The sequence below is a fragment of the Chelonia mydas genome, chromosome 9 (genome assembly GCF_015237465.2).
Source record: "Chelonia mydas isolate rCheMyd1 chromosome 9, rCheMyd1.pri.v2, whole genome shotgun sequence".
In the NCBI taxonomy this organism is placed as follows: domain Eukaryota; kingdom Metazoa; phylum Chordata; order Testudines; family Cheloniidae; genus Chelonia; species Chelonia mydas.
Genome location: NC_057855.1, coordinates 11,562,712 through 11,586,714, shown reverse-complemented (window position 1 = coordinate 11,586,714; position 24,003 = coordinate 11,562,712). Strand labels below are relative to the sequence as shown.

The following is a 24,003-nucleotide window of genomic DNA, read 5'->3' as shown; positions in this document are numbered from 1 at the left end:
CAAATGTACTAAGAAAATTGCATAGTGGATACCTTTTTTTAATCTTCAGCCTGTAGCATCAGTAGAACAACTTTAAATGACCACAGAATAATGCTTGCAGTTTTTGTGAGGAACCTTATTATTTGGCCAGAAGTGCTGTTGCCTGAAGATTATATACACCCATTTCCCTTGTCAGGCAGCACAAGCTAGTGCAAGTTCTTGCTTTAAGTTTAAGGCTCAAGAATGAAAATTGGTTGTTAACTGTCCATCTCGGCCCATCATAGTGTTATATCAGCCATAAATGTTGGGGGAAGGAAAGGTGAAGAGAGCAGGAATACTACAAAAGCACCATTCACTGATGTCAACAATACACTTATTTAGAAGAAATCTTATCTTTTTGTAGGCTTGAGGAGTGCAGGATTATGTCCTCTGCAAAAAGGCCACTGTGGTTGAACTGGGAAAACCCAGATATTATGTCTGAACTGTTGTTTCAAAACAATGAAATCATCTTTAAAAATGGAGATGGTAAGGGCACAAAATACATGCATATCCTGATTAACATATTTTGTGTGTTTATACATAAGCTTCTCTTCTCATACCTTGCCTGTTGACTAAAAGTTTTTTATAAATAATTTATAGAATACATGTTAAAGAAATACACATACCTTGTTTGGCTTTGCTAATTTAAGTTTCTAAAGAAATAGGTATGTAAAAAATGAACAGACAAACACATGCACAGTATTTTTGTAGCTGTGCTCCTAGGCTATGCTTTTTCAAACACTCATTCTCTTTTATAACAGTATTTTGAACTGTTTTTTCCTCTTAGAACATGACTCGTGTATGCACTGTACTTTCCGTAGTATTGAAATTGATTTGCCTAATATTTTTGTAGGGTCACTCTGTGCTTACAACATTATCACAACATTATTTAACTGTAATACTATTCAAATGTTAAAATGCTTTAGAATATTTGCTCTCATTTGTAAAGCCATGTTTGATGTCTATCTCATTAATCCACGCAGATTTTAAAGTTGTATATTACTAATCTGTCTTGAAACTACCTTAACTCTTTTACATTAATCCTTAAACATTAAAGGTTGCTTTTGACTTCTGCATAATGATAATACATTTTAGAGAACATAACTTTAGTGAAATACACAACCTACTCTCCCACTCTAAAATATATTGGGGGGGAAAATAAATAAAATGGCATGTTACAAAAAGCTTTCATGCTAATCTTATAAAATCCACAACATCTGTATGTACTTGAATATTTCAGATTTACGTCAGGACATGCTGACACTTCAGATCATTCGAATTATGGAAAACATCTGGCAAAATCAGGGTCTTGATCTTCGGTGAGCAACAGAGAGTATTCTCAAGTGCCATTCTTAATGTTTTCTGTTTAACCTAATTACTACATATGGTTCCTTTCCTTTTCCATGAAAAACAAATTTAATACTTAAAATGATTTGTAAGCATGTTTCTGTATGTTATACTGTAACTTTTTTATAGTTTCAAGATATCCAAAATATTGGGGTCTATAAACTGATCTGTGCCTTATGTGCAAATTTATTTTGGTGGCCTCAGTCTAGTTCTAGGGAATGGCCATCAGTAAGACTAGCATTGTTGCGGTACATGGGTTTCCATTACCATTTTATAATATTGACAGGTAATAGGTCTGGAAATGTATTTTTAAAATTTCATGTGGGGTTTTCGTAAAGCAGGCTTTACTTAAGCTTTATTCTGTATTATACGTTTCTGGCAGCACTCAGGTTGTGCTGAATGTTCCCTTTTTTAAAGTCTGGAGACTGTCCTGCCCTTAGTATTAAAGTCTGAAGATGTGTACAGAAATATATCTTGATAAATCTGCCTACATTTTGAAAGTTCCATTAATGATTATTTATAATATTCAGAGGTATTGCGGAAACCACTAGTAATTTTCAGCTTAAATCTTTTCCCAGTATAAAACTAGGAAATAAATTGTCAGATGCAGTGGCCGCATTGTCAGGCACATTATTGAACTCTAGTGTTCTTGCACACTTTTTTTCTCAACACTTCTGATAATACAGCTGTAGGGTTTTCAAATGTATTTTCAGCAGAACCCTATGAAGTAAATCCAGTAATAGATGATATTGATCTGAATAAGGTTACTAACAGAACATGCATATTTTGTACTGTTTAAAATGCTTTGTCTGAAAACTTGCTCTTTATAAAATTTTTTTTTTTTCTTGCAGGATGTTGCCTTATGGCTGTTTGTCTATTGGTGATTGTGTGGGACTTATTGAGGTGGTGAGAAGCTCTCACACAATTATGCAGATTCAGTGTAAAGGTGGTCTAAAGGGCGCATTGCAGTTCAATAGCCACACATTACATCAGTGGCTCAAGGACAAAAACAAAGGAGAAATGTGAGTTTTTACTTTTCATTTACTTACTCTCCTTTTTAATTCACCTGTTTTGTTTTTTTGATGGAGGCCTCAAAACAGAAATATTTCATGCCCCCCTTCTTGAAGTGGGAAACTAAGTCATACAACGATACTCCACGCCTGGTATTTTTGCTATCTGTAGCTCTCCTCTTGAGGTTAAGGCATTGTGTGATATCGTTGTGACAGTGCAGCAGTTGGCAAAAAATTGGCAATTTAAGATATACACTTGCACAAATACATGGTTTAAATCTGAATTTGCATTAGTAGCTTATCAGAGTGAAAATTTCTTTTCTGTGTCTTTAAGAAAGTTGCTCTAACGGTGAGTTTATTATTATTTTTTGATCTTATTCCAGGTATTGTTGTATTCCAAGAATGCTGAATCTCTACCTAGCTTTTTGATTCAGTTCAATGATAAAATCCAAGTAGTCTTGATTTGCGTGGCTTCAATAAGCTAGTATACACATATCTTTCATTACATGCATGTTATTTCTGCACTTCTGTGGTGTTAGAACTTCAGAAGAATAATGCCTCCAGTGTTTGTTTTCAACAGGTATGATGCAGCTATTGATTTGTTTACACGCTCTTGCGCTGGCTATTGTGTTGCTACCTTCATATTGGGAATTGGTGATCGTCACAATAGTAACATCATGGTGAAAGATGATGGACAAGTAAGATACTATTTTGCAAAAACATCTCTCTCTACAAATATTTGCGTATGTAATATGTCATCTTCCATTTGTCTGATGTATAGACACTAATTGTATGGCATATTGGTGTTTGGATCACAAAATCCAAGCAAAAATTAGATGATCTGATATTACTATGAAAGCTGTTTAAATATGCAGAATAATTTTAAAATATGTAACCATTTTCTTCCTCTTTAAAGCTGTTTCACATTGATTTTGGACACTTCCTTGATCACAAGAAGAAAAAATTTGGTTACAAACGAGAGCGTGTGCCATTTGTCTTAACGCAAGATTTCTTAATAGTGATCAGTAAAGGAGCCCAAGAATGTACCAAAACGAGGGAATTTGAAAGGTAAGCCATTTTTTAATTGAGCAGTTATTTCACATAAATGAAAATATACAAAAACTGATAAAATATATTTGGGTATATCTTGTAGCAAAATCTCTGTCCTAGATATAATAAAGAACCAATGATCTTTAATACTCTGGCCTTTGACTTGAATCAAGCTATGTGCTGTAAGACCCTGTATAGGTACATGTAGAGCTTAATGTAACAAAGAAACATACTGCAGGCATACAGTTTTACATTAATTCAGTTGTGGGGACACACATCTCTTTCAAATTGTCCACCCAGGATAGATCTTTTATGGTTCTCGGCACTCAAGTCCTGTGGGCCTGATCCTTCAAGGTGCTGATCCACTACTCCTACTGACTTTGCTGGATCAGGCACATACATAACCACTTAGGGTTACTGGATTAAAAATGTAATTTTACTCAAATGTTAGAACTACAACTAACCTTGATTAATTTTGCTGGTCATGAGCAATTTTGTTTCAATGCTTAAAACGTATTCTTTTTAGACTTGCATAATTCAAATGTCTCAGTGAATTTCCTTAAATGTTCCTAAATAATTCACCTTTTGAGAAAGCTTATGAACTGAAAACAGGGATTTAGAAGCGAAGGCCTGTCTCCAATTTACCTGGTATCAATTAGTCACTGAAAAATGACTTGAAAATGAACCTAATCTAAGGGAAAATCTACACTACAGCGCTGTATTGGCTCAGCTGCACCGATATAGACACACCACCATAGCGTGTCTGGTGAAGACACGCTCTGCCTCTCTCCTTCTGTTGCCTCCAAAAAATGAAAGTGGTGGATCCAGTATCTTGAACCAACCAACTCTTGTCTTTCTTTTCAAGGTTTCAGGAGATGTGTTATAAGGCTTACTTAGCAATTCGGCAGCATGCCAATCTCTTCATAAATCTCTTCTCCATGATGCTTGGCTCAGGAATGCCAGAATTACAGTCTTTTGATGATATTGCGTACATTCGAAAGACGCTTGCACTGGACAAAAGTGAACAAGAAGCTCTAGAATATTTCATGAAGCAGATGAATGATGCTCATCATGGTGGCTGGACAACAAAAATGGACTGGATTTTCCACACAATAAAGCAACATGCCTTGAACTGAAATGAAAGTGAAGAATTTAAAAAACTCATCGCCCACTTATGGGTGCTACACTGCACTGTTAATACTTGTCAGCAGCAAAGACTGGTTGCATAGGAATTGCACAAACCACAGATGATGGCATTAGAATTTACAGCAAGAGCAGAGATGAAATATTCAGTCATTTTTCAAAAATAATGTAAAAAAAACAGGGTTTCAGATAGCACTAAACTGTACACTTCAAAATTAAGCTTTCGTGTGATGTGCAATTTCATATTATGCCTTAAGCCCAAAAAGGTAAACTTGAAAGATTGGCAGGAGTTTTTTTGTTTGCTTTTAATTTGGATAATTTGGGAAAAGGAAAACATGCTATCATCAAAAATAGTCCATTACATATTACAGTAGGTCTAGTATCACTTTAAAGATTATGTAGGGTTTCAAAGACTTGAAAAGGAAGAAAACTTAGTGTTTTCATGGCTATTTAAATAGTAGGTATGGTGTTGAAAACTCCTTCAATTTCAGCTCAAAGATCTAAAAGATTAAAGTGAGGGGACAGTTCCTTTAAATTTAGTCATAGGCATAATATATTTTGGTTTTAATTGAACCTTTGACTTCTGGGTCTGTCATCATCTGCACCATTTTGAAAGAAGTAGGAAATAAGCCTACTATATGGTATTCTCCTGGACAGTATTTGTAGGGATGCAATTTATAGCTTCATGAAGAAACTCTGGTCCCCACCATCCCAAATGGCTGGCTTAGAAATTGAATGGGCAGGATAGGGTTTAGTGCAACAAAACATTGTAGTGTTCACTTTGGGATTTGATTTAATCTAATCTGAACACAATAGATTTTTTCACACATGTTTTCCAGAGCCTAGCAAAAGGTTAGTTATTAAAATTATTGAAAGATTATTTTTATAAAGGCTATTTATATAATAGGAACTATTAATATATTTTCTTTATTTACATGATTTGTCCCATATTCACTCATTTAATTTTGCAACCCAGTTCTCTCTGTCCAAGACTCTCATTGTCCATCATGTCACTGATGGTGTTCAGTTGTAATCATAGGACCAAATTCAACCCTGGTGAAAGAGTATACAAGTACCACTGAAATCAGTGGGAGATATACCCACTTGTGCCACAGGTGAACTTGGCCCAAGTTTCTTCAAAGAATCTCAGGCAATATTCTTAACATTACTTTGGGCTGGTCTACAATACCATGGTAAATTGACATATGTTACGCTACTTTAGTTATGTGAATAACGTAACTGAAATTGACATAGCTTAGGTCGACTTACCACGGTGTCTACACCATGCTATGTTGATGGGAGATGCCCTCCCGCCGACTTACTTTGCTCTTCTCAGGGAGCTGGAATACAGGAGTCGATGGGAGAGCGCTCTGCCATCGACTTCGTGGGTCTTCACCAGACCCACTAAATCAGCACCGCTGTATCAATCGCAGCATTGCCAATCTACTGGTAAGTGTAAACAGGGCCTAAGTGATACGCTGGCTGTTCAAGGAATGTATGGTTAAACTCTCAGCCTCTGGGTCCACCTTTTCTCTCTCTTTCTCTTCTTTCCTGCTCCTTTGAAAGCAGCTGCTTAATCCCTATAACCAACACATGAGAAATAAGTTTGGATTTTCAAAATGATCACCAGCTACTTATAGCAAACACTTCGGAAAGCTCACAGCATATAGAGCTGCCAAACAAATATTTTATAGCATGCATGCTCTTGCACATGCACTCTGGCTTTCTTGTATGCTCTGTGTGAGAATGTAAGTGAGAGAAAAATCTAACTGTTGGGCACCAGTTTTTGCAAGTATCAAGACTACCAGAGGTTCTTAGATTGTCCTTATGCACAGCTGCAGGCAGAACTTGCTATTCTGAAACACTTTTTTATAAACTCTTAAATATTTTTGACAATAACTTGCTAAACCCAGGATTCTGAGGATGATATTTACTCCAGTGTTTTAAACTTGTTAGATTCACAGCATTTGAAGTGAATTCCAAAAGTCCAGGAGTTTGAGGCGGATGGGTTTATTCACATGCATGCACACAGACAGACACGTATGTGTCGGTGCCACTCAAAAAAAGTGCAATACCAGATGTAATATAAATGTGCTGACAGTTGGTATTAGAATATAACTTTATAAATAAACTGTACTTTGTACAGGCTGTATTTATGAAGTATTGAGTGGTTGGATTCATTTAGCAAATTGTAATACTTTAAAAATGTGCAATCAATTATATTATAGAAGACATGGATAGCAGTGAATTGGGGATTGTAAAGCCAAGGCTTTTATTTGGTCTTTTAAGACAATTTTGTAGTCATTTGATTCCTACAGTTAGTTATTGAACACACAGGTACTAAATCATGTGGTAAAACACTTCATGAAAAATATAAAGAAATACTAAGATTTGAGTGGGGAAATATGGCTAGTCTTATCTCTACTGAACATTTTAGAGCAATCCAGCAGAATTCATATGTCCCTTTGCTCAGATGTGAATGTTTTCACTCAGTTGTAGTTACTAAACATAACTACCCTTATTGTATTTATTATTAGTCTACAGTCAACCCCTTCTAATGTTCTAGAGTTTTTAAAATTGGGAATTAGTTACAGAAAGAAATTCAGTTAAATGATACAAATCTGAAACCCTGAGCGCTGTAATTCATGGTTTAACAGAGATGTGTGTTACTCAAGTGCCACATTAAGTGCTACATTAATTATCCTTATGATTCCTCTTGTATTGAGCCAACATATTGCCCTGTAGAGAGATGCCTTTTAGGACCCGAATTAAAAGGTCCTTAAACTTATTGGATCTTATGGGCCTGATTCTCCATATTTTGCACCTTGTGTTAAATGCTGCCATATTAGAATGGTAGTGTTTGTACCCACTGTGCACCTGTTGCAGGGCTGTGAAGAATCAGGCCCAATATCTTCAAGAGCTACAGCAACCAACCACTGCACAAGCTATAAAAGAGTTCTTATGTGCATGCTAGAAGAAAGCAAACTGAGTAGCCAACCCAGGTATAATAGGGCTTGGGGTAACTAGAATTAAACAAAGAAAATGGAAGTATGGGAAGATAATGGATGGAGATGTGGGGCTTGAAACAGTTGTTCATAGTAACAAGAGAGTATATTTAAAGAAAAAAAGTTGACCCTAAATATACTAAGTGGTATTCTCCAGTTTTATACAGATATGAGTCCATTGACTTTAATGGGGTTACTCCTAACTTAGACTGGTGTGTGTGAGAGAATTAAACCCACTATCTCAGCTACAGAAAAAGGATCATGAATGCATTGGTGACTGAGCTGTAGATTTTGTTAGAGACTGTTTGGAATTTGATTTTTTTAAATAGCTTTTTTTACAGTTGACATTTAACCTGAATAGAGGTCTGAAAATGTTCCCTTTGTTCTGAATACCAGCTGTGCAAACACTAAAGTAGTTGATTTTGTGCTTGGACTGAATCTAAGCATCTTGCTCCAGCAAAACTCCCATAGAAGCCAATAGTAGTAGGAGTCTGATCAGAGCCAGGAGCCCAGGATTTGTCCTTACACTTTATTACAGAGCCATTAGAAAAAAGTGACTTAGGGAATATGTATTGAATTGTAAAACAATGTAACTAATTTTTTTTCCAACTGTGAAACTTACATTTGTTTTAATGACAAAACAGGCTGCTGCTTTTTTTTTTTCTTGAAATATATTTGTTTTCCAAAAAGTTGCAGAAGAAACTCCTGTACTGACTTACATATGCATACTTTTCTGTTCTTAAGAAGTGCATCAGTAGTTTCTTCATGGGTAAAATACCATCTATCAGTATAATTTAATTTCATAAAAAGCATTTAAACAAAACCAAAACTGTAAGTGGTTTGGCATCTTGTGGAAAAAATATAAAAAGCCTAGATATTAAGGGCACTGTCAGAATTATGCAGCATGTAAAGAACTTTGTATATGATGACCTCTGGTTATTTTTTTTTTTTTTAAATGTAAAGCCATCTAAGCCCCATAGTGGTCAGTAGCCCGTCTTTGTTAATTTTGGGGACATTTTATTTGCTTTGTCATTTTATAACTGACATGCTCAATATTTGCGCTGAACAATAATTGTGATTTCCTCCTGTTTTTCATGTCTGTACAGGTTACAGACCTGGGCTGGACCAGTTTAAAAACAAAAAAGCCACTTGAAATTATGATGTATTGTGAGGTCAGACATCTTTAGAATGCTTCAATTTAAAGAAAACTCTATGGTATTGGAGAGGATTGTGATATGCTGCTTCTAAGGTTTTTTGTTTAAAAATACAACTTCCATATTTCATTTTTTTAAGGTTTTACTTGAATGAAGAACCACACTTTTTATACAAATACTATACAGCTGTGGACACTGTGTGGCAGATGATTGAAGCCCAATTACTGTTGCAATATATTTCATAACAATAGTGAATTTGTATTTATTTTTTCTTTGGTCAAAGTTGTCTCCATTTATATAAGGCTCTATCTGTCCAAAATGTTTTGCACTCTGCAGATGTCATGTTTTTAGGTCTCCACTGATCAGACAAACTAATCAGAAATTGAGCCTAGGTGTAGAAACCTTTTGTTTGTGTGCAAGAGCTGGACCTAGTAGAGACTTTGGGCTTCCAGTAATTCTGATGTCACTTTACACTGGTATAACTCTGATTTCAGTGGAGTTACTCTTAATTCACAGCAGCATATGAGCTATCAGAATTAGGCCCTTCATTGGAAAAAGGTTCTCCAGTCTTTGTTTGCCTGTCCATGTGACACATGAAAATTAATTTATTCTCTTGCTAAGGCCTGGTCTACACTAGAAAATTGAGTCATCTTAACCATTTCATTCAGGGATGTGAAAAATCCACACCCCTGAGCAGCATAGTTAAGCCAACCTAACCCCAGCATAGACAGCACTAGGTCGACGGAAGAATTCTTAGGCACCACCTCTCAGGGAGATGGAGTACGTACACTGACAGGAGAATCCCTCCTGTCAGCATAGGTAATGTCTACACTGAAGCTCTATAGTGGCCCAACTGTGCCTCTATAGCATACCAAGTGTAGACTAGCCCTGTGAAAGTTCCTGATTGCAAGCTGGTGACACTAATTGGCTGGTAAAACACCTATAATTCTAAATACTTGTTTTCTATTAACCAGCTTCATTCAGTTCTCAATTTCAGGAGTGCTGTGGTCTTGCTTATCTTTTTTTGCTTCTGTTTTTAAGACTTCAAGGATCTCTGCAGCTCACTAGTTTAAAGAAAGCTCTGTCCTCTTAAGAAGAGTTTCTCTCCCTACTCCATGATGACAGTTGGGTGCTTTATGAAATCTGATCTCGGAAAAGATGGCTGTGCTCTTGACATAGCATTGGGAGTAGAACATTCATCTGAATTCTGAGTATCCTGGGGCACAGAATTCTAAAGGCATGAGATATGTCAGTTAGCCCTTGGGGCCAAAAATAAGAGTATATACAAAACAAAGAACTTTTTTTTAAAAAACAAAACAAAATCTAGTTTACAAATTTAAACCATTTGTTCAGGAATTAGGCAAAATCTTGATAGAAGAGGTTCCTCCAGGGGAACGTTACTTGGGATAGTTCATTTTGTTTTTATAACACAACCACTTGTGCCAGTGCTCACAAAACTTGATGCTGAAACATGCTTCAAAACACATCTTACATTTTAAGTGCCCTTATTTTCACCCTAATGTGTTCGTTAGAGGTAATAAGTTAAAAAAAAAAAATAATTCACATGTCTCATGGATCCTATTAAATAATCTGGCCCAAATCCCCATTTGATGTAAATTATGGTAGCACCATATTTCAGTGGAGCTATGCTGATTTACAGTATCTGAGAATCTTGCCCACTATCTGAAATTATCCAATCCGTGGTCATACCCAGTAGCCCTGTTTTATTGAATAACTCAGGCTGTGGAGAGACAAGTTGGGCAAGACTTGATCTTTAATAATCATTATATGCCTGTACTGCTCTCCTAGCTCATGAGGGCCCAAACCTGATTCTTCATAGCTGCAAATACATGTAATCCATCTCTAGGCTTGATTTTAATTTTCTTGGATTCCTCGAGATTATCAACTGGCCAAAATTGTCTTAATGTTGTATTTTTAGTGGAAAAGGTCTAATCTTTTTCTGCCTTAAGGCCACCATGGTCTCAAAACTGCTTTAATTTCTTGTAAAGTTTCCCCTTCCTACTAGTGATAAGTCAATATCCAGAGCACGACTGTCAAAGTCCACTGACTTAAGAGGTCGATATTTCCTATGTGCCCATCAACAGGGGGAAGAATTCTATGCCTCCATATTTGGTAAAGAATGGAACACTTGACCACAAACTGACTTCCAAGACTCTTGTGCTTGGAATTTTGAAAGTAGATTTCATGTTGTCCTCATAACTGGTACTCACAGCTGCAAGAATTTTGGATGAATAGAGCCCAAGAGAGTGTATTCTGCTCTTGGTTCCCACATGTTATTCCCTTAAAACTAATGGAAATTGTGCCTGCATCAAGAGGAGAACATGGATACCCCCAAGTATTTACTTGAAATCTCTTAAAATGGAGACAATTCCTATCCTTTGAAATAACTATTAGCTAGAGAAAAAATATTGCCCTGTAATTAGTTTGTCATTCTATGGATAAAGGTTCTGTGGTATAATACATTGTTCAACCTGGGGGGGGAAGGGGGGATTTTAGTATTGGGCCAAAAGAGTATTTAAGACACAGCAAGATGCATGTGTTGTTGTATTGAGAATATAGTCTTGCAGTATCATTTTAAAATGTTCATTTTTTTTCCTTTTTGCTGTGCTACTCAAATAGGAAATATTTGGCCTATGCACTTATTGTAGTTTATGTTCATCGGAAACTGTAAAAAGTCTGCTTTTTATTTAACTTTGCAGTCTGTATCTCATCATGATGTGTATTTGTGTTTCATCACATTTTTGAGTGTTAATGTATATACTAAAAAGTAAATTTAAAATAATATGGTTGGTACAGTTTTGTACTCTGAAACATGCATATTCATGGAAGAGTTAGTGCTCTAGAACTGAAGGAATTTCTGTGGATTTAGAGCACATTTTGGGTTTCATCTGATGCATTCCAAACAGTAAGAAGAAAGGAGCTACAGAGAAAATGTGTACACCTGTTCATCCAAAAAAAAAATTTTTTTTTTAGAAATAAGAATTGCATTGTGCTTGGATTTAGGAAGAGACAATAGCCGCTCCATAGTTAAAGTTGAGACTTGATTCCCATTTATGTCTGATTTTTATCCTCAAAATAGGTCACTTGTACTTTAAATATATGTGTTGTCTGTGACAAGAGGACAGACGTTTGCCCAAATTTGAGGTGTTTCAACCAAACCGTTTCTGAGAGGGCTTTAGATGTTTAGGTGTTGATTATGTTCTGAAAATTCTCCTAATTCTTCACTACAACTGCCACTTAAAAGGAATGTTGTAGCAACATCATGTGAGGCTTATTTGAAAGGTCTTGGTGATGTCTGCAAGACCAATTCTGAGAATGGGAAAAGCAAATTTGAGAACTTATTCACTGATGAAGTAAGAACATCAGAAAGGCTCCTTAGGCTCAGTGGAATTCAGAAAGGCTCCAGTCCTACTGATGACTCTTGTAAAGGTAGAGTTTCATTTTTTGTAAAGTAAGCCTTTTCTTTGCAGCGATAGCAGGTGTGTTATATTTCAAAGGGAGATCTATCAAAAGAATTTTAAAAAAAGGATGGGGAGGGTTGAGGGGAGATCACAGCCTAATCTATAACAAGGTTCAGGCTCATCAAGGGATTCTGTACAAAGCTGACAGTGCTACTTGTTTTCTATCTCCATGCTTGTTTGAGTTGCTGCATGACCCTAGTAGCAAAGTGCTCACATCATGGCCTTCGTGAAGGGAGATATTCCTGTTAAAATGTTAAACCTATTGAACGGTAATCTAAATTCTGAGGAATTTGATGATCTAAGTGAAACAACTGGACAAGACCCTACTCCAGGTCACATGATGACCAGACCTTAACAAGTGGTGAACCCAGTGACCCATCTGGATATATAATTTGCTGTTTAATTTGTTTAAAACATCTTGTAAAGAAAAATAAGAGGTCCAAAATGTGAGATTATGTATTATTTTCTTTAACCTACAGCAGGAAGCTAGACATGAAGGGAGGGCTGGGGAAGTCCCAGAATAGCTTTAGCAGTATTACTGCTTTCTTTTTTCCTCCCTAGTTCCTTGTTCAGAGTTGGAAGACAGCAACTCTCTCAGTGATTGATTTTTTTGGGGGGAGGGCATTATCATATGATGCGCTCAGCCTAGCTTCACCTTTTTTTCTTGTTCTCAGAGCTCAGGTAGAACTGAGCTCTATAGAGAATGAGTATCCCCCTGCACATACAGCCCTGGCCATGCCCAATGAAAAGCAGTTCTGTTGGCCAGGACCCTTTTGTGGCCTTGCAGAGAGAGAAGGCTACCTTGAGTTAAATGAGATTTTTTTCAAAGATGCATAAGGGATTTAGATATTCAATTCCTATTAATTTTAATAGGACCAGTGAGTCCAAATCCCCTGAGTGTCTTTGAAGATCTCAACCAAATGCATAAATTATGCAACTTTTAAAATACATGAATTACTTAACCCACCCTATCATGTGGCTAAAATATGGAACACTTAAATCCATATACAGCCACCTGTGGGTTGAAACTAGGCAGCTGTTTCTCACCCTAGAGTGACTATGCATGATATTTGAGAAGAAGAGGTGCAGAATATCCTATTCAGTTGCTGGAATGTAGATAGTTAAAATGCACTTATCAGAATAAGGATTTGGCCTGGATCCCATAGTTAACATCCTGTCTCTTGTTAAAAGTGCCATTGGGTATTCAGTGACCACCAAATAGACTGACATCTTCCATAACAGAGGTTGTCCTTCATCAGCTGTAGCTTCTGCTCACGAGAAGCAAGCTAAAGCTTTAAAACAGAAATCCATAAAGTACTTTAATCTCGCAATGCCTGGCACAATGATGCCCATTTTGATTAGCCCCTCTAGGGACTACTGGAATACAAATAGTGGTCATACTTCAGAGTAAGGTTCCATTTATAAATTGTTAGTAAATGATTAATATTTTAGTAAAGGGTTAATCATTATTAGTATGACAGCCCCCACTTTCTTAGCTCCTGGAGGAGCTATGATCCTGCTATAATGGTAAGTCCTAGCTACTTCCCCAGTGTAATATAGAGGATGGACAGATAAGTCCATCAATGGCTATTAGCCAAGATGGACAGGGATACAACCCCATGCTCTGGGCATCCCTAGCCTCTAACTGCCAGAAGCTTGGAGAGAATGACAGGATGGATTACTCTATAATTTCCCTTTTAATTCCCTATGAAGCAGCTTGTTGAAAGACAAGATACTAGGCTAGATGGACCATTGGTCTGACCAGTATGGCTGCTTTTAATAGAGGATTCCCAATAAAAATTGAACCAAAAAAAGAAAATATTCCATTCATTTATGCTTTTGGTATTTTCATCACCTCAGGAAATTTCTATGTATAAAAATCAAGCAGACAAGAATGGAATAAAGCTTTTTTGAAACATGGGGCCTGTATCCTAAAGAAGTGAAAATGATCATATGAGTCTACAATCCATTTCAGTTGCAAAGACAAGTCCAACAAATATAGGGATAGTGCTGGGGTGAAAAAAACTCATCTAAGCTATAAATGTTGCAAACTGGGCTCATTCCACAATTTACAGGCCAGGAGAAAGCTATGGTACTTGGAAATCTTCCAAATGTCACTGCTTAGTAGCTATAATTCAAAACACAACGTTCATTGAGCCATCCAGCTTCCATATTTTGCTATAGCACACTTTGGCTCTGAAGTTCAGTCACCTGTTTAATTAACATTAGATATTTATGTGATGTCACAATGCAGATATCTAAAGTGGTTTTGTTTTGCAACAAATATTAAGCAATAAGTGTTTTCAAAATTAAAAATGCACACAGATAACTGGGACAAAATTGGAATTGATTTTCCAGTGATAATTGAGCTTTTCAGTCGTAATACAGAAGCTGTAAAGAAAAGAGACAGCATCTTAAAGAAGATATCTACAAGTTAATAAAAGTAACAAGTTTATAACAAAACTGTAATGAATCAGACTTAATACAGAAAGAAGTACACAATTTGCTCCAAAATTAAAAATGAAATCAATAGCAAACCTCCCATTTACTTAAATAGGGCTAGGATTTCACCCAAGGTGGGGCTGATTCAGGCCCACTTTGGAGGGCTAATCCTAAGATGTGCTGAGCACCTTGAATTTCCATTTTCAACCTAACGGGAGGCACTTAGCAACTCTCAGAGGGTGCAGAGCACCTGAAATAATTGGGTTCTAAATTATACCCTGATAATGGCAGATAAAAGTGCCTAAATCATGAAGTACATCAGTAGATTGCTTTGTTCACAGTGTTTTATTAGTATAGTACATGATCAAAGTTTAAATCTTTTTAAACGAGAAACAGACATGTCCTGGGTAGATTGTTTGCTCTGGTGGTTTTTTTTTTTTTTTTTTTAAACCGTATCAGAAACTTGGTGAAAGTCTCTGTTGATCTTAGCAATCTGGGAGTTTTCCCCATTGATTTCAATAGGACCAGGATTTCACCCTAAGAGTTTTCAGCTGTGTTATTAGGCCCAAACTTTGTTGTTCATCAACAACCTAGATAACAGCACAGTTCTCCTTGTGTGCTCAAAAACAATGAGAGAGTCTGTCCATCCATCCCCCCTCACATCACCCCCTAAGATAGGACATAGAAGGCAGTTCTATTACGGTCTTGACCCAGCAGCAACATTTCTCTGCCTCCTCTTGTCCCCAGCTTTCTCTTCCTGACACCCCGCACCCACTGCTCCAGGACCCTCTCGCTGCACTAGGGCCATAGATGAAGTCAGGGCTCAGTGGCAGGGCAAGTCTATGTGCTCAGTCCCACCCTCTAGTCTCTCACAAACAGCTTCCCCAAGTGCCTAGCCCTGGGGGGGAAAAACACACACACACACATACTTCTGTATTTAGCATATTGATGCTGATGGACCACCACTAACATTTAATTATTAGAAACAAGAACTATTCCCAATGGGTAAACTAGAGGGGGGAGCACCAGGACAGCATGTGTCTATGGGTAGGACACTAGACTGGGGCGCAAACCTAAGTTCTATTCCTGGTTCTGCTTCTGACCTTTTGTATGATTGTGGGCAAAGCACTTCACCTCTGAGTGCCTCTGTTTTCCCCTCCCACCGTTGTCTGTCTCATCTAGTTAGACTGTAAGCTCTCAGAGCAGGGAATGGCTCTTGCTATGTATTTGTATAGCACTTAGCAGAAACATTATTTGTAGGACTGTCATGCGATTAATTGTACTGTTAAACAACAACAGAATACCATTTATTTAAATATTTTTGGATGTTTTCTACATTTTCAAATATATTGATTTCAATTATAACAATACAAAGAGTACAGTGCTCACTATTTTTATTACAAATATGTGCACTGTAAAAAACAAAATTGTATTTTTCAATTCACCTAGTACAAGCACTGTAGTGCAATCTCTATCATATGAAAGTTGAACTTACAAATGTAGAATTATGTACAAAAAAAATAACTGCAATCAAAAATAAAACAATGTAAAACTTACAAGTCCACTCAGTCCTATTTCTTGTTCAGCCAATCGCTCAGACAAACAAGTTGTTTACATTTGCGGGAGATAATGCTGCCTGCTTCTTGTTCACAGTGTCACCTGAAAGTGAGAACAGGGTGTTCTCATGGCACTGTTGCAGCTGGCATTGCAAGATATTTACATGCCAGATGCACGAAAGATTCATGTATTCCTTCATGCTTCTATCACCATTCCAGAGGACATGCATCCATGCTGATGACGGGTTCTGCTCTATAGCAATCCAAAGCTGTGCGGACCGACGCATGCTCATTTTCATCATCTGAGTCAGATGCCACCAGCAGAAGGTTGATTTTTCTTTTTTAGTGGTTCAGGTTCTGTAGTTTCCGCATCGGAGTGTTGCTCTTTTAAGATTTCTGAAAGCAAGCTCCACACCTCATCCCTGTCAGATTTTGGAAGGCACTTCAGGTTCTTAAACCTTGGGTCAAGTGCTGTAGCTATCTTTAGAAATCTCACATTGGTACCTTCTTTGCGTTTTGTCAAATCTGAAGCGAAAATGTTCTTAAAATGAACATATGTTGAGTCATAGCCGAGACTGCTAGAACATGAAATACATGGCAGAATGCAGGTAAAATAGAGCCGGAGACCTGCAGTTCTCCCCCAAGGAGTTCAGTCACATATTTAATTAACAGATTTTTTTTTTTAACGAGCATCATCAGCATGGAAACATGTCCTCTAGAATGGTGGAGCATGGAAACATGTCCTCTAGAATGGTGGTTGATGCATGAAGGGGCATATGAATGTTTAGCATATCTGGCACATAAATACCTTGCAATGCCGGCTACAAAAGTCCCACACAAACACCTGTTCTCACTTTCTGGTGACGTAAATAAGAAGTGGGCAGCATTAGCTCCCATAAATGTAAACAAACTTGTCTTAGCGAATGGCTGAATGAGAAGTAGGACTGAGTGGACTTCTAGGCTCTGAAGTTTTGCATTGTTTTGTTTTTGAGTGCAGTTATGTGACCCCTCCCCCCCCAAATCTATATTTGGAAGTTGCACTTTCACGATAAAGAGACTGAACTACAGTACATGTATGAGGTGAACTGAAAAATACTATTTCTTTTGTTACAAATATTTGCACTGTAAAAATGAAAAATACTATAAAGTGAGCAGTGTACACTGTATTCTGTGTTGTAACTGAAATCAATATATTTGAAAATGTAGAAAAGCTATAAAAATATTTAATAAATTTCAATTGGTATTCTATTGTTTAACAATGTGATAAAAACTGATTAATTGCAATTCTTTTAATCACAGTTAATTTTGAGTTAATCGTGTGAGTTAACTGATTGACAGCCCTAATTATTTGTATTAAAAGTAGCACTTATAGGACTCAATTGAAATTGGGCCTGTTCTGCTAACAGCAGCAGCAGCTGCTGCTCCTCTCCCTGGCATGGATGAGCAGTGCTCTCCATCGCTTTTTGGCAGTTGGAAGAACACCACCTCATCTTATTCCACTCTTTCTATCCAGTGGATATTGTAGCAATTTTTAGATTGGTTACAATCTAACCTTAGTGACCTTGTAACATTAGTATCTATATAATAAGATTTCAGGATTGCCACTCAGAAGCCTAGAATATCTGTTGTGTCAGTGTGCAGCAAGGGAAACCACGGCAAGCCTGGCTGACAGCTCTTTTTGTTTAGACTATCACCAGGGTCAATCATCAGCCATTTTTAAACTTGTAAATTTTCCCATAAACAAAATGGCCACCATTTCCTATTACTGTCAGTGGGCCTGAAGTCTGCAAGATGGCCACCATTTCCCTACAGTTAGTGTGCAGATGAAAGGTAGGCTGCCCTTAGTAAAATTGGCTACCACCTCCCACCGTTTAATTGAATGGAAGGAAGCCATGTCCACAGGCAAACTAGCCACGACTCTATGGTTCAAGGGGCTAGACGGGACACAGGGACCGAGAGGACTAGCACAGCCACTGTGAATGGGGTGAGTCAGGTGGAACAGGGTCGTGGGTTGAGCAAGAGGCAGATTTACAGTTGCAAGGGGATGTGAGAGCCAGAGGAAGCCTGAGGGGGTGCAAAACACAGTGATGGGGGGGATTGGATGGCAGTTCCCCCTGCTAAACTCTCATGAATTGATTGCAAGTCCTCCTGCAGGATTTTGGCACGTGCAGGAGAAGCTGTCATGATGATAAGAGCAACTCCTCCAATACTCTGATTTTCAGGGCTGTGCACATGGGGAAGCTGTGCGTGAGAGCCTGGGAGCTGACTTCACAGATGGTCCCAGAGCAGTGGAAAGGAGGAGTCAGAGAAGTGGTGTTGCTAGGTCCCAGACCGAGAAAGCTCAAGGGAGCAGAAGGCAGAGAAGTGTTGCTGCTAGGTTGAGACAATACATGGGGAACTGCCTTCCATTTCCTCTCTTAGGGGTAAGATGAGGGTAATTGGAATCTCCCTCTGAGCAGCTAAGGAGATGTGTGCATTTCTGTGTGTATTAAAGGTTGACTTTTCAACCTGAAATTCTCTCTCTCACATTCACAGATGAATAAAGGGAGTTTAAAAGTCCAAAAAAAAAAAGAGTACTTGTGGCACCTTAGAGACTAACAAATTTATTAGAGCATAAGCTTTCGTGAGCTACAGCTCACTCCAGCGGATGCATACAGTGGAAAATATAGTGGGGAGATTTTATATACACAGAGAACATGAAACAATGGGTGTTACCATACAGACTGTAACAAGAGTGATCAGGAAAGGTGAGCTATTACCAGCAGGAGAGCAAGGGTTTGGTGGGGGGGAACCTTTTGTAGTGATAATCAAGATGGGCCATTTCCAGCAGCTGACAAGAACAGTAGGGAGGGAAATAAACAAGGGGAAATAGTTTTACTTTGTGTAATGACACATCCACTCCCAGTCTTTATTCAAGCCTAAGTTAATTGTATCCAGTTTGCAAATTAATTCCAATTCAGCAATCTCTCCTTGGAGTCTGTTTTTGAAGTTTTTTTGTTGAAGAATTGCCACCTTTACGTCTGTAATCGAGTGACCAAAGAGACTGAAGTGTTCTCCGACTGGTTTTTGAATGTTAATTTTTGACGTCAGATTTGTGTGCATTTATTCTTTTACGTAGACTGTCCAGTTTGGCCAATGTACATGGCAGAGGGGCATTGCTGGCACATGATGGCATATATGACATTGGTAGATGTGCAGGTGAACGAGCCTCTGATAGTGTGGCTGATGTGATTAGGCCCTATGATGGTGTCCCCCGAATAGATATGTGAACACAGTTGGCAGCGGGCTTTGTTGCAAGGATAGGTTCCTGGGTTAGTGGTTTTGTTGTGTGGTGTGTGGTTGCTGGTATTTGCTTCAGGTTGGGGGGCTGTCTGTAAGCAATGACTGGCCTAACTCCTAAGATTTGTGTGAGTGATGGGTCGTCCTTCAGGATAGGTTGTAGATCCTTGATGATGCATTGGAGAGGTTTTAGCTGGGGGCTGAAGGTGATGGCTAGTGGCGTTCTGTTATTTTCTTTGTTGGGCCTGTCCTATAGTAGGTAACCATGATTTCAACAATTTCCATCCCACCATCAACCTCAGCCTGGACCAGTCCACACAAGAGATCCACTTCCTGGACACTACAGTGCTAATAAGCAATGGTCACATAAACACCACCCTATACCGGAAACCTACTGACCGCTGTGCCTACCTACATGCCTCCAGCTTTCATCCAGACCACACCACACGATCCATTGTCTACAGCCAAGCTCTACGATACAACCGCATTTGCTCCAACCCCTCAGACAGAGACAAACATCTACAAGATCTCTATCAAGCGTTCTTACAACTACAATACCCACCTGCTGAAGTGAAGAAACAGATTGACAGAGCCAGAAGAGTACCCGGAAGTTACCTACTACAGGACAGGCCCAACATTTCAGTTTGACAATGTGCATGTTTTGGATTTGTATTCCTTCTGTTTAATATTTTCTTGCAGCAGTCAGTCACATATAACTTCACAAATTACACACATGCAAATAGCATGGCCTTTCTGCTTGTTAAGCAAACATTGTACTGTTCAATGCATTGCCATGAAATTGAATTTCACATTAGACACACCTATTGATATATATAAGTTTTCACTGTTTTAAAAGAGCTATTTAGAACAGAGATCAGCTCCTGCCATGGGCGAACCACAACTGGGTCATAAGCCTCAAAGCTGCAAAAAACAGGATGAACTGTCTGAATTTGCTGGGTCTTTTCTATGCTTTTTCTGAAAGGTGTGAAAAATATATGAGCCAAGCTACAGAAGATGGTAAAGTGAAACGTTCAGCTGATAAATTGTGCTTTGCAACTAAACAAAGGAGTTAATTGCAGACTTCAGGCAGTTACATTTTACCCACAAAAGACATGACATTAGATATAGAAGCCATCCTGAAGTACTCTAGTTATGAATAACATACATTTATCCTCTCAGTAGACTAAAATATGCAAAATATAATGCAGTGAAGCCATTGCATGCTTTGTGATTAAACTGACAGGATAGTTTATTTGGGGGGAAGGGTACACTGAGGCATGGAGCTCCATTAACATGAAATTAATGCTTTGAAGTTTCCACTCAAAATATTCAAAACAACCTTTGCCTGGCTTCCATTTAATTTTGGGCACAATTCCAAGTGCAATGAGTGTTTCCCATTCCCCCTACCCAGCTCTTGGATGAAGGGAGCATGGAGTGAGGCTGTCACAAGCATTCATGCTCCATCTCCTGCGGAGCCTGCTTTGTCCACGTGCAGCAACACTGTCCACTCCCCAGTTCCCGTGTACTCTTCCCCACTTGCCCATACTCTTCCTATTTTCCCCAATTCCAACTCCTATGTATTGTAACTATGTCCCACTCCCCCAGACCCAGAATTCCATATTTCATTTCTTCCATCTCTGTTCTGTTCCCAGGCCTCCTGTACCCAACTCTTCTCTTCTTCAGCCAACTCCCGTATATAGCTCTTGTGATCCATACCCCTTATGTGCTCTGTGCTTAGACTTACCCATTGTAATACTGATGCACCCTCACATGTTGCCTGTTCAGAACTTCAGGGCCGCTCGTATTGCCTGGCAGGCTGCTCTCTTAACCTCTAGAGCCCGCTGAGGCCAGCCTGACTGGTAGACAGCCACCTGAACCTGCATCTCTTGCTCTGTCCCCTCATGGCCTGGCAACAAATCACAACAGAAGACTCCATCCAGCAGGCACTTCAGCCACCGCAGTGCCTTCACCTCCTGCTCTAGATCCAGCTCTGGGTCTGGGTCTGCTTGCACAATCACCCCAACCAGGGCCACTGGAATTAGATACATCTCTTCAGCTGCTGTAGCATCTCCAGCAATCGGTCTAGCCCAGCCCAGCGTGTCAAGGAGGCGGCTCTGCACAGGAAGAAGATAAGCTGTGAGTAGATTCTGTCCTGGTGCCTGGAGCAGCCGAATTCATGGAGTGAGAGGCCTCTCTCAGCCCTGCGGCTGGTCACTTGATTACAGGCCACTGTGCTAGTCACACGGAATGCTGGTATGGGGAACTTAGCAAACACTTCCTGTTGAAACTCTTCCACTGTGTGTTGGCTCTGCAATTGCCCGACCACGTGTACATTACCCCCCATCATAAACTGCAGGGTGTCAAACTCCAATTCTGTCTTCTCATCTTGGGGAAGAGCAGAAGTGGCAACCACTGCCAACAGGTCCTTCACCAGCTTCATGCCCACTTCCTGGCCTTCCCGAGCCTGCTCCGTGACCTCTGCCTGGGCTCCTACAGCCAGCTCCATCATCTTCCCTTTGTCTCCTCCAGCCTGCTCCATGACCTCTATTCAGGCTCTTCCATCCAACTCCATGATCTTCCCTTGGGCTCCCACAGTCTGCTCTGTGACCACTTCTTAGGCTCTTCCATCCAGCTCCATGATCTTCTCTTGGGCTCCTCCAGCCTGCTCCGTGACCTCTGCCTGGGCTCTTCCACTCAACTCCATGATCTTCCCTCGGGCTGCCGCAGCTTGCTCTGTGACTTCCTCCCAGGCTCTTCCATCCAGCTCCATGATCTTCCCTGGGGCTCCCATAGCCTGCTCTGTGATTTCCTCCTGGAATCTTCCATCCAGCTCCATGATCTGCCTCGGGTTCCCCCAGCCTGCTGCATGACCTCCTCCCAAGCTCCCCCTTCTCGCTCCATACACCTCTCCTGAGTTCCTCCGTTCATCTCCATAATGTCCACTCGGGCTCTTCCCTCCTGTTCCGCTTTTTTCTGGCTCCCTCTTTCCTCTCTCCATTTCCTCCCACCTCTGACTCTTGATTACTTGTTGCTAGCCATGTGGACCCTTTTGTGTCACAATACATACCCACCTGACTCACTCCTACAGTGAGGCTGAAGGTACACATCCTCATTCTCCTTCATAGCCTTACACTGACTTGTTCCCAAAAGCCTTTTTCAGGTCAATAAACAGGCAAAGGTAGATAATGTGAAACCTTTCCCTGACCAAAAAATCAGTTATATCAGTGGTTCTCAAACTTTTGTACTGTACTGGTGACCCCTTTCAAATAGCAAGCCTCTGAGTGCGACCCCCCCCTTATAAATTAAAAACACTTTTTTATATATTTAACACCATTATAAATGCTGGATGCAAAGTGGGGTTTGGGGTGGAGGGTAACAGCTAGTCCCCATGTAATAACCTCATGACCCCCTGAGGGGTCCCAACCCCCAGTTTGAGAACCTCTGAGTTTTACCCTTTGAATTAAAAAAAAGAAATAGGCCCACTCTACAAAAAGGAACTGAAGGATCCACCTTGATACACAGTCCTGCCCATGTGATATCTGAGAGAACAGGAAAAAGAAAATAAGGAAAATACCTTTGGAGAAAGGAAAGAGACTCCAGTACAGCCTCACAATATCTGGCCTCCATTTGCTACCAAATCAGAAATGGACAGCATTAAAAAATGGGCACGTGTAGTCAAAGATCCATCTTGATTAATTTTGGCTACGCTTTGATACCATTACATCAAACAATGCCATTGATGTTGATTAGCATTTCATGATAGGCAGCTGCTGTCTGTGTTCAAAGGGGATATGCTGGGAATGTGAGTGATATGGGGATATGCTGGGTGTGTGAACAGGAACCTGTATCTCATCACCAGGAGAGAATGTAAGAATAACACAATGTGAATATCCAACAGATTGTCGTGGAACAAACCCTCAGCTAATCCAATGGTTTGATTGGGACAAACGTTTTCTCCTCAATTTCCCGCCACTGAGAAATATTTCTTGGCTAGTCCCAACTGTTTGTTTCTCTATCTCCTGGTCTCATTTCATGTGCTCTTGAATGACAGATTTTCTCTACAGTCAGTAGCCGACATGGATACTATTAAGAAAGGATCATCAGAAATATCCAAAATAGATCAATTAGATTATGAATGTATAAACACACATTCTGGTTTCAGAGTAACAGCCGTGTTAGTCTGTATTCGCAAAAAGAAAAGGAGTACTTGTGGCACCTTAGAGACTAACCAATTTATTTGAGCATAGGCTTTCGTGAGCTACAGCTCACTTCATCGGATGCATGCTGTGGAAAGTGTAGAAGATCTTTTTATACACACAATTGCTGCTATTACCAACAGGAGAGTGGCTTTGTGGGTGGGGGGGAGAAAACCTGGATTTGTGCTAGAAATGGCCCAACTTGATTATCATACACATTGTAAGGAGAGTGATCACTTTAGATAAGCTATTACCAGCAGGAGAGTGGGGTGGGGGGAGGTATTTTTTCATGCTTTGTGTGTATAAAAAGGTCTTCTACAC

The 24,003-nt window shown here is 39.3% G+C and overlaps 1 protein-coding gene and 1 long non-coding RNA gene across 8 annotated transcripts in view; one reads left to right on the top strand and one right to left on the bottom strand.

Moving 5' to 3' along the window:
- Positions 1 to 11,530, top strand: part of PIK3CA (phosphatidylinositol-4,5-bisphosphate 3-kinase catalytic subunit alpha) — a 75,225-nt gene extending 63,695 nt beyond the window's left edge. For 4 of the 7 annotated variants that reach the window (XM_043521981.1, XM_043521983.1, XM_043521979.1 and 1 more), the window contains 6 exons: positions 383 to 504; positions 1,259 to 1,337; positions 2,217 to 2,387; positions 2,956 to 3,073; positions 3,292 to 3,443; positions 4,291 to 11,530. In XM_043521981.1, the coding sequence (XP_043377916.1) occupies positions 383 to 504; positions 1,259 to 1,337; positions 2,217 to 2,387; positions 2,956 to 3,073; positions 3,292 to 3,443; positions 4,291 to 4,561 (913 nt within the window). In that variant the 3' untranslated portion in view covers positions 4,562 to 11,530. Of the gene's footprint in view, positions 1 to 382; positions 505 to 1,258; positions 1,338 to 2,216; positions 2,388 to 2,955; positions 3,119 to 3,291; positions 3,444 to 4,290 lie in introns of all 7 variants that reach the window. The other 3 variants (XM_037909269.2, XM_037909268.2, XM_043521982.1) reach the window with 1 other exon arrangement.
- LOC119567098 lies at positions 10,697 to 22,756 on the bottom strand. Its single transcript, XR_005226839.2, has 2 exons — positions 21,231 to 22,756; positions 10,697 to 14,600 (listed from the first exon to the last, which is right to left on the bottom strand). It is a non-coding gene; the product is annotated as an uncharacterized LOC119567098 (long non-coding RNA).
- Positions 22,757 to 24,003: the final 1,247 nt, after the last annotated feature.